At 51.0% G+C, this 11206-nt stretch overlaps 1 protein-coding gene across 1 annotated transcript; it reads right to left on the reverse strand.

Annotated features, from left to right (window-relative positions):
• Positions 1-3045: 3045 nt before the first annotated feature.
• NEURL3 (neuralized E3 ubiquitin protein ligase 3) lies at positions 3046-10153 on the reverse strand. Its single transcript, XM_080916836.1, has 4 exons — positions 9963-10153; positions 5944-6432; positions 5371-5424; positions 3046-3380 (listed from the first exon to the last, which is right to left on the reverse strand). The coding sequence occupies exons 1-4, from the start codon at positions 9988-9990 to the stop codon at positions 3187-3189; spliced, it is 765 nt and encodes a 254-aa protein (XP_080772962.1). The 5' UTR covers positions 9991-10153; the 3' UTR covers positions 3046-3186.
• Between the last annotated feature and the right edge of the window lie 1053 nt (positions 10154-11206).

The following is an 11206-nucleotide window of genomic DNA, read 5'->3' on the forward strand; positions in this document are numbered from 1 at the left end:
ACTTCCAGTCAGTTAAAACCCACACCCACAGCAACACGCCTACTCCAACAAGACCACACCTTCTAACAGTGTCACTTCCAGGGCCAAACATACACAAACCATCACAATTAGGATGGCAGTCTCTGTTTGTGACCTCAGAAATATTCCTAACCCTGTGTGTGACAAAATAGCTCAACCAAAGCGACTTAGGGAAGCAAGAGTTTATTTTAGCCCACAATTCCCAGTTCCAGTCCATCGTTTCCAGGAAGTCAAGCTTGAGATAACTAGTCAAAGTGGACCCGTGGTCTGGAAGCAGACCACTGAATGCTTGCACCCTGGGTTCTCTCTCCCTTTCAGTCTAGAGCAGCATTTCTATACAGGGGTCACATAATAGCTGTCCTGCATATCAGATATTTATATTACGATTCATAACAATAGCAAAATTACAGTTATGAAGTAGAAACAAAATAATGTTATGGTTGGGGGTCACCACAACATAAGGAACTGTATTAGAGAATCACAGCATTAGGGAGGTTGAGAACCTTTGGTCTAGAGGCTCAGTTCAGGAAATGGTGCCAGCCATAGTCAAGGTAGATTCCAACTCAATTAACGCAGTTAGGAAATTACTCCCAGGCATCCCCAAAGACCAACCTGCAGTAGACGCTCCCTTACTGAGTCTCTGTTCCCAGGTGACTCTCGATTCCAAAAGTGAATTATTGAAACCAATCACCACAGTGGTTGCTGGGTGAAGGAAGCCATGAATAGCTTCTGGATACAGAGGCTTCTCACCCTAAACTGATATCAGCCTGTTAGCTTTGTCTTGCTTCTCTGGTCCAAGTTCCCTGCTCCTGCCCCTAGGCAGACCCTTCCATGACTCACTGTTCAGCTAGAGATTCATATCTCTGACCTAGTCTGGCCATCGATTTATAAAACCAGGTGTAAAGAGTTTTTCAAGTGGCTCTCCATGTACAGGAACCTCTCATTCATAGTCTCAGCTTCTGTTAGTGGACAGCGGGGGTCAGTGCTCTGTCCTAAGACCTTTTTATTTTAATATGTCACCTGACAAGGACTCAGTTTCTGACCTTCCCCTTCATACCAATTAACCTATCTTGTTAGACTGTGAGGCTGAGCTCCCACAAATAGAACAAAACATAGTCAGGGACAAAGGGTTTTGGTTCCCCAGTCTCCATTTAAAGATTTGTATTATATTATATTGTATTATATTATATTATATTATTATTATATTATATCATATTATATATAAGTACACTGTAGCTATCTTCAGACACACCAGAGGAGGGCATCAGATCCCATTACAGATGGTTGTAAGCCACCGTGTGGTTGCTGCGAATTGAACTCAGGACTTCTGGAAGAGCAGTCAGTGCTCTTAACCACTGAGCCATCTCTCCAGCCCCCCAGTCTCAATTTAAACAGTATAAACTGATTACTATTGACAAATATGCTGGGCATTGGGGTTCCTTCATAGAAAAGCCCCAAGTTGGGCTTCCTTGACATTAATGCCTGCCTTCCTCCAGTGTCGAAGCCTCCTAAGGTCCCCAGAACTCAACTGGAAGGATGACTCTATGGACCCACTTCGACCTGTTGTCCCAAGCTCTGACTTCCTGGAAACACTGGACTGGAACTGGGAATTGTGGGCTAAAATAAACTCTTGCTTCCCGAAGTCACCTCGGTTGAGATATTTTGTCACAGGGTTAGGAATATTTCTGAGGTCACAAACAAAGAGACTGCCATCATAATTGAGATGGTTTGTATATGCTCGGCCCAGGGAGTGGCACCATTAGAAAATGTGGTCTTGTTGGAGTAGGTGTGGCCTTATGACTCAGAGCTGGGAGTATTGACCAAATCCCTGCCGTGTTCGGTGAGTAGAGCCCATGGACCTGCCAGAGCCCCCATCCAGTTCTTACCGTAAGACTAGTGTGGTCAGGAACTGTGGGAAACTTGAACGTGCCAGAAAACTTGGCAAGGTAGAGCAGGTCTGAGACCCCAGCACTCAGGACACACCTGATGGTAGGCGCCTCCCTCTTCCCTACTAGATTCCTGGCTGGGAACACATACCATGCTCCCCACATGGTCACCCAGAACAGAGTTCTCCATGCTAATGAGGTATCAAGAGGCCCTGAGGGTTTAGCCAATAGCCTTCCCTTCCCAGACATTCCTCCCTGCAACAAATATTGAACTGGTCCACCCTGACAAGTTGGTGTGCATCCATTTTCCGTGATGAGCCGTCAATAAATATGGTATAGATAAACATGGACCGTCTCGTCCATTGAGACCCACAGTGGGGCGCATGGAGAAGGCCTTCGCCTACAGAGCCTCAGCCTCAGCCTGTAGAAGGCCTCTCTGCTCTTCCAAGCAGCCTCTGCCAAGCTGAGGACAATCACGGATGAGCTAAGCCAGAGTTTCCGATCCCCTGCCCCGGGTCGAGGGCCAACAGCTCTGCTCTCAATTCAGTGATGCCTGGGAGTCCAGGAGTTTGGGGAGCACCTGGTCTCTGCCTACTCTAGGGCCTTGGAACCCCCAATTCTTCTTCCCCATTCCTCTGTGCAGCACCTCAGCGGTGACTAGGCACCCAGGAGTCAGTGAACCCCAACTTCAGCTTCCCCCATCTTAGACTTCGTTCTCCCACTCCGTGAGCAGTATCTCGGTGTTTCCTGAAAGCCCAGTACTTGACAGCTGTACAGAGGGACACAGTCAAGCACCAGAAGTGTGTGGCAGGGCAGAATGCTGACCCACAAGGGGCCAGGCAGGCCACCATGTCCCCAAATGCCTTAACAGCTTAAACAGTTCAGAGTGCCCCCTCCTCCCACTGAGTACAGTGAAGGAGACATCATTATAAAAGCAAACTTTATTTTGCTATTTTACAAATCAGCAAGGAGATCTCCACGGCGGTATACGTCCCCGCTTCTGGTACTTTTACCAGACACAGACAGGTCCCTTCATGTCCTCTGCTGTAGCAAGAGGGCTCAGGCCGCCTCTGCTATGCTGGGGACTTCCCAAAGTGGCCAGAGAGATGTCTCTGTGCCCTATCAGCCTCTAGGAAACTTCTGGCTGGGGAAAGTCTCACTGAGCCTCCCTCACGGCTAATGAGGCTTGCTGACCAACATCCAGACAGAGGCTTCTTCTTTTGCAAGGGTGCCTGCCTCAGAGCCAGGTCCCATCTGCCACACACTCCAAGGAGCCACCATCTCAGGAGCCTTCCCCAGACCTCAGTGAAGACACAACAGCCACCTCCTCGATCTGCCAGCGACACATGGGGCACCTGGCTGTGTCTTTGAAGATGTACCAGGCACAGGAGGCGCAGAGATGTGAGTGACCACAGGGCATGAGGCGGGTGTTGGCAGTGTTGTGGAAGCAGATGACACATTCCTCTCCTGATGTGACTGGAACACAAGAAAGCATAGGTCAGGCGCACACACGGAGGGTAGGCCACCTGTCTCTTACCACAGGACAGGAAAGCTCCCAAGGAACAGGATCTCCCGTAAGAATCCACTCAATGCAGTTGCGTGAATGCCTACAAAATACCCACAGCCCCTTATCTAGGCGGTTGCTCCCCAGTTTCAGGTATCTGTGGTCTGAAACTATCAAATGGAAAGATTGAGAAAAAAATTGTGAATACTATATAATTGTTGTGACTGTGTGCTGTTACAGCTCTGTCTTATTATCCGTTATTATCGATGATCTGTTCCTGTGATGAATTTATAAATCCAAGTTCAGCATAAGCAACAGCTCACAGGATACTGGGATTGGGCATCGTTAGCCTCTTGGAACACATCCTCTGAAGGTACAGGGATCCAACAAAGCTCTAGCTCAGATAAAAGGAAAACAAAGCCCACACATTTTGTGCACACACACTCACACAGCCACAAATAACAAGGGAGTCTAGCGAGTTTGTTCCTCTGCTTATGTGCTTATCTTCTGCTGATTTGGTGAAGCTTTATTTTATATTTTATTTTATTTTTGGTGGGTTTCTTTGTGTAGCTCTGGCTGGCCTCAAACTCAGAGCTCTGCCTGCCTCTCCCTCCCAAATGCTGTGATTAAGGGTGTGTGTCACCATTTCCCATAAAGCTTTGATTAGGGATGGAGTTTGGTTTGGTTTGGTTTGGCCTTTTATTTTTTTCCTCATACTGGGAACTGAATCTAGAGCCAGGACTTACTTGGCACACTCTAGACAATCCACTACACCTAGCCTGTATACCCACCTGGCTTTTTTCACTATGGTTTTATTCAGTGCTGTAAATCAAACCCAGAGCTTTGTGCGTGCTAAGTGAACACTACCCACTGAACTGTATCCCCAGCCTTATGTGCATGTGTGTGTATGTGTGTGCATATGTGAGTATGCATGTGTCTGCATGTGTGTGTGAGTGTGTATTTGTATGTTATATGTGTGTGTATGCTAGTGTGTGTGTGTGTTTGGGTATGTGTGTGTATTTGTGCATATGTGTGTACATGTGTGCATGTGTCTGTATGTGTACACATCCATCTGTGTGTACATGTATGTTTATGTATGTGTACATGTTTGTATGTGTGTGTTGTGTGCATGTGTACACACTTGTCTAACTGTCTCTCTGTGAGTGTGTATGTGTACATGTCTGTCTGGTAGATGTCAGGGCCTTTCCTCCATCATGGTTTTTCTCCACCTTGGTTTTGATACAGGTTCTCTCACTGAACCTGGAGCTCGCTGATTGGCTAGCCTGCCTGGACAGCAAGTCCCAAGGATTCTCCTCTCTCCATGCTCCCAGTACGTGCCTGTTCATTCACCTCAGACGGAGCAGGCATATCACCAACCGAGCCGTCATTCTACCACTATGCTTTAAAAAAAGAGAGAGAGAGGCTATCGAGAGACAGCTCAGCAGCTTTAAGCACTTGTTCTTATGTTCTTAGCATAGTCTGATTCCCAGCATCTCTGTGGTAGCTCATAACCGCAACTCCAGTTCCAGAGGGTCCAACTCCCTCTTAGGGTCTCTGAAGACACCAGGCACATACATGATATTGTGGGTTTTTTTTTTCCCTCTTCTAATTTCCTTAAAGAAAAGAGAAACTAAACTAGGCTGTAGTCTCAGCATTTGGAAGAGTGTTTAGAAAAAATTTGAGGGTAGATTAGGTCATATGAGACTTGGAGGGGTCGCTCATGAATACACTCCTCTAATTTGGAAAGCAGACATGCTCTAGAAGGCAGAAACATTACACTGTGTCTGGATCTCTAGTGGTCAGTAAACTGGCCTAAGACCTGTGAGAAACCTGACTGTAGGACCTAGAAAGATGACTCTGAGCAGCCAGATTTTCTAGCCACTCGGTGCCGGACCCCAGGGTGTGTACTAACCTTCAGGCTCTGGCACAGTCTCGGTGCCGGACCCCAGGGTGTGTACTAACCTTCAGGCTCTGGCACAGACTCCCCACTGGTGATCCAGGCGTTGGCTTTGGGATCTAAGGCAGAAAGGGAGGTTTAGGGCCAGGAATCCGCACAGGAGCACAGACATGCACATACCCACACGCACATGCGCACTCGCTACCCTACAGCACCACGCTCCTTTCTTGACTGCTGGTCTCCCGGTTGTGTTAAGAACCTAGCCGAGATCTCACGTCTCTGTAGGTATTTTGTTTAGTTTGGTTTGGTTTTTGTTGATTGTTTTCTTTTCTGTTCACCTTAGTGTAGCTGAACTACTTAAGATGCAAGCAAGGTTCTATCCAAATGCCTTCTCCTTTGTGAACCGCAACCAGCCTCATAACAGTGTTTAGAGGACTGGTCCTATCTTATCCTTTATAGGGACAACGCTAAGGCTTTTGCCCATTTCGTGTTTCCGGTGTCCTGGCCATGGGCTGATGGCATACTGAGAATGGAAGAATAAACCGTTCTACCAGGGCCTCTAGCCAGGCACGTGAAGTCACCTGGAACTTTGTCTCCATGCCACACTCAGTATCGCAGGACCCTACAGATTGTCTCACCCAGCAACTCAATGGCTTTCGTGGTCCCGTACACATCCATCACCGCCCAGAGCGGAGCGCCCTGGACCATCACGTCTTTGCGCAGCAAGAGGGGGCGGCCAGCGTTGACCTTGGCGAAGAGCCAGCCTCTACGGTTCACCCAGAAGCAGACCACATTCCCTGCACGAACGAAGCCCTCTGGGAGCAACGCTGCCCACGTAGGGCTCTGCTCCTCCAGGTCCGGGCACACGAAGGGTGGCAGGCAGGACGAGGCCACTTGAGCAGGGTCCAGGCGCGTGAAGCCCACGCGGAGGCCACCGCACCAACCATCTTCGTGTCGCAGTACCCGCAGCGCTACACGCTCACCGGGCCACACGGGCCGCTGGCTGAATACGATGCCGTCATGGAACGTGCCGCGCCTGCGCGCTGTGCTCCGCAGGTCATCCAGATGCACTTGTGCGCCAGTGGCGTTCCCATGGAAACTAAGAGCCTCGCGGGGTACCTCTGCATCTGTGGAGCAGAACGGGGAGTCAGTGAGGGCCCATTCTAACCCACCGGCTCTCCAGGAAGCGCCCAGCACCCTGAGCCACCCTGGCCTCCTCCACCACCATTTCCATCACCCTGGAACCACCACCACCAGTCCCCAAACCACCCCAAGCCTCATCTCGCAAACCACAGAGATCTACTTAAAGCTCACTGGGTAGCACACTCTACCTGCCTGAGTCTATTAACCTCCCCTGACTTCAATTCCTTGCTTCTGCCTAGCACGAGAATTCTAAGAACCTACATGTATACCAGCCGTGTCTAAACCCACCCCTAAGCCGTCGTCATTACTGGGATCCAATAGAAAAGGCAGCTTGCTTGTGTGGTAGTGCTGTCACCAAGCACTGTGGAGGTAATGACAAGTTCCTGGCCTGCCTGGTCTACAGAAGGCGTCCCAGACCAAGCCAGCTACATAGACAGCGAACTCTCGTTAAACAAAACGAAACCAAAGACTTAGACTTATGAACTAGGATGAGTTTATTGTTTTGTTTTGTTTTTTAACACTTACTTCTTAATTGAGTGCGCAAGTACCCGGACGCATGGGCGGAGCTCAGAGAACAACTCGCAGGAGTCAGTTCTCCCCTGCTACCTTGTGGTCTGGGAGATTGAACTATATGTTCCTTCAGCTTGTCCGCAAGCACCTTTACTTGCTGAGCCATGTTGCCAGCCCCTAGATGAAGGGTCTAGGCAGGAGGAGCCGGGCTGGCCGGCTTGCTGACTTGTGCATGCCCTGCAGGTGGCCCTCTTTTTCTCTCCACTTCTCTGACCACCTTCTCCCACAGGTTAGCTGCATCTGCCCTCTCCCACGGAAGGTGACTAACCGACCCTGGAAGAGAGGGGGACACAGCAGTTTCCCACAGGACAGGGGTGCAAGCTGAGAAAAGGAGATACCTATAGCACACACCCCCCCCTCCAAGGCCTGGAGTGAGCTTTGGAACCCAGGGACCTTCTGAAGGCATTGACAGCCAGGAGGGGAAGTTCCCTGCTGGCCAGCCCTTCTAACCTTAGCTGGGAGGAAACTGGAGTTCCCCGGCCCAGCTGATCAGATCACAGAGACCTGCCTTTCCTCTTTAAATGGGGGTTGGGTGGTGAGAAGAGGAAGCTGGCTGAAAAAGAAAGATGAACTCAATCTGAACTTGAGCCAGACTCCAGAGAAACCCCATCCCCCACTACCTGGCTGTCCCCTGTTCCACTTGCAGACCACAGATCTGCCCGTAGAGCCAGACATAGGACCTTGAGGTACTGGTGCTGCCGGCCCTTCCCATCACTCAGCTGGGTCACAGCCACCACTGATATCAAGGTCTCAAGTGAGGCCATGGATAGGCTTGGTAAGGGGCTTGAGCAATGATCTTGGACAAGAACAGATGCTGGAAACAATCCTCTGCAACCCTGCTGGACCACGACAAAAGCAGAAATAAGGCCAAGCTGGAGCCCCAGCCTCATCCACTACAGTCTCCATGGAGGGTTCAAATCCCCTTCAGGTCTTGGAACTTTGGACTGCTTCATCTTAAAATGGTGGCCAGTCCTTCCTGGCTGTAGGCAGGGTGTTCACCTGGCCACATGCCATCTTCAGGAGGATAGAGGATGGGATGGAGTGCTCTGGGAAAGACAGAAGTTCAGTTCACTGCCCCATCCACTTTCCAGAAGAGAGGCAGGAGTCAGGATATCAGTTCAGATGGCTGACAGAACATCAGCTTAGAAGAAGGAGGGCTGCCCCAGGAATGACCTCTGAGGTCACAGGAGTCCCAGGAAAAGAAATCCTTGGCCTGGTTGGCGCTTGATTGGGCAAAGCTTCATCCCCACTTAGGAGCCTTCCCAGGGGTCTTTGGGAGCTATGTCCTGTGCTAAAAGAAAGGTAAGCAGAGCACTTGAACCACCCTCTCTCTTCTGCAAGCTCAGGCCTTGTGTCCCTGCGAGCAACTCCCTGGGTGTGGCTCCCAGGACGTACCAACACTGGCAAAGCCACAGGGGGCCTCTTGAGGCCTGGCCTTGCTACACTCAGTCTCTCCTATGGCTCGTTTGGTTATTCACTACACACGACCCAGGTGGAGTAGGGCTGAAGGCCACCCTACCCTGCCCGTCTCTCGAAGGCCTTCAGGACTTTGTCTTCCACAGGAGCCCCACCTTTCCTTTATACTGAGCGCTGCTTCCTGGCTTTAGAGCTGGGTCACAGTGGCACGAAAGGGGCGGGCACCTTTCTTCTACCCCACTCTCTCCACAGAGACTTGCAGGAAGCTTCTGGCCCTTTGACTGAGCAACCTGACAGATTCCGTTGCTGGGCTGGGCAGTGGCAGACGTGGGCACAAGCTAAACACGGCTCTCTAATCAGGTCTGCCCTGGGTGGCAGGGTTGGCACAGGGTTCAGAGCATTCTCTACCAAGAGCTAGAGAATTCTTGGCTGGCCTTCATCTAGACTGCTTAGAAGTTGGGGACAAGCAAGTCATGTCCATAGATAGGGTCATCTCCAGCCCTGGGCAGATGAAGACGAATTATCATCTGTGCTGCAAGACTTTTGGGGTTGTAGGGTGCTCAGCCGCCTGCTCCATGATGGCTTCCCAGCTGTCAGCACCAAGGCCTTGGGATGCTAGGCACCCATTCAGCCCTTTGCAGCCTCCTGTCCTCTCAGCCCCAGGGAGATTGTGGGCTCAGCTACACAGTCTCCGTCTCTCCTCTCCCTCTCTCCCTCCTTCCCTCCCCCCCTCTCTCTCACACACACACAAACCTGCACCTGTTACACTTCATCCTTCATCCCTTTTGGCATTGTTACTGCCCTGCCTTGAATCCAAACACAGCTGCCCCAGCAGAGGCAGCTCTGGGCGTGGCCCACTGTGAGTGAGCCTTGGGTGCTCACCACGGGGCTCTACGCAGGGGTGCTGATTGGCTTGCAGGGCAGGTCTAGGGTGCCTGGTCCCAGTCTGTGCTCTAAGGCGTGGAATGCTATCTCCTGCCCACTCACCCAGGTCCCTCGGTCAAGGGACATGTGACCATAGGTACAGATAAGTGTCTCAGAGAAACTTTCTATTGTATTACTATTTAGATGTCTACATTTGAAGCCCTAAAGGACAGTAGGGTGGTGGCACTGTCCCATCCTTCAGATGAGAAAACCGAGGGCCCAGGGACTAAATAACTTGCCCGCGATGCCACCGCTGATTAGGCAAAGTTGAAGTCCCACGTTTTTTCCACCAGCCCTCCTAAGCTCTACCCTTTTCCTCGCCCCAGCCTTGTTTTTCCCTTTTCCAGTTCCTAAAGACCGATTACAGGTAGTGGGTGGGGGAGGAGGGGGTGTGTATCTTGCCAGCTATCTTGGACCTGGGACACCAAGCATCTGCTGGGTTCCTGGGAAGACCGGAAGCTCACTCCCTCACGCAGCCCAGACCACAGAGAAACCCATTCTAGGAGCCAATGAAGTCTCCGTTCTCCCCGCTCCAGACCTCCCACCTGTATTCCTTGCTGTCCACTCCAGAAGCCAACTCGAGGTATACAGGAAATCTACTTACTGGCCTCAGGGCTGAGGCGAGAACCCATTAGCCTGGGCTCCTCCTGGGGCACAAGTCCCTGGGTCTGGAGACGTCTGTGAAGGCCAGTGGTCAGGTTACAAGACTCCAAAGGTTCCCCTTTTATAGGCTGGAGATCACGTTACAGAGTTGATGATTAATTAGATGCTGTCACGCATGACGATATCCGGGACTTTCCCCATGACCTCTCGTGGTTCACAGTGGACGGCTGCAGCAACAACTGGCCTGAGAAAAGAAAGGAAGCCGGGACTGGAACTGTGGCTGCTGCAGATAGTTCTTTCTGTTTGACTTCTAGTCAGCCCTTGTCTGTAAATTATAATGGCATGTTAGTAAACATCCGTGCCCCGCCCCCCAACTCCACCCTCCCCCTACAAAGGCTCTGCTGGCCCTGGCCTGGGATGAGATCTTCAAAGAGCGTGCAGGAACTTTGATATGCAGCTCGCATGAAACCAACCCCGCATCAGAAGGTGCACAGCACTGCTTGAGTAGGTTCACTGACTGAACTAAATCCTAGGACTTGGGAAGTTGAGCCTGCCCGGTGGCAAGGTTGGTTTGGAGGCTTACAAACAAACAAACAAGCAAACAAACCACCCCCACCAGACTAAGTCTTTCTTGAAACTCCAGATCAAAGCCACACTTGGTGCTTTCTTTGGACCGTTTAAGAAAGGAATAGTCCATGGCACGTCCCTGGAGCACCTGGAAATGACACTGCGCTAGACAGGACCAGGGAGGGAAATAGAGGGTTAGTGACCCAGGTTGTACCCGCTGTGTCACCTCATGCAGATCCATGTTCTGGTCTGGGGATCTCTTCCAGCCAGCACGCCGTGCCTAAGTGAGAAGAAGTGGCCAGAGGAAGGTAGGTGTCATCCGAGTAGCCCCGATTACCTCAGGCGTTGCTGTAACCTCCGGACTTACTTTTTCCAGCCACACCCTTGTGCCCTTTGTCTCTGCACTTGATGTATAACTCCTGCCAAGGCCACAGGTGGCTGCTCTAGAACCAGTACCAGCCACTTGGGCCAGAGACCTGTGGATTCTAAAGGTTGTAGTTTGCCCAATGACCCAGCTGGCTCTGTCCAAGAGGCTCAGGCTCCTGACACCTCCCGGCAGGCATACCAGTCTCTGGACAGTTCTGAATGCTACTCCCTTGCTGGGCTTTACCCGAGGCATTGGCTCCCTTGAATGACTGACTGCCCAGGGCTGGAACCAAGAGCTCCTTGAGGATTATC

The sequence above is a fragment of the Micromys minutus genome (genome assembly GCF_963924665.1).
Source record: "Micromys minutus genome assembly, chromosome: 5".
NCBI lineage: Eukaryota > Metazoa > Chordata > Mammalia > Rodentia > Muridae > Micromys > Micromys minutus.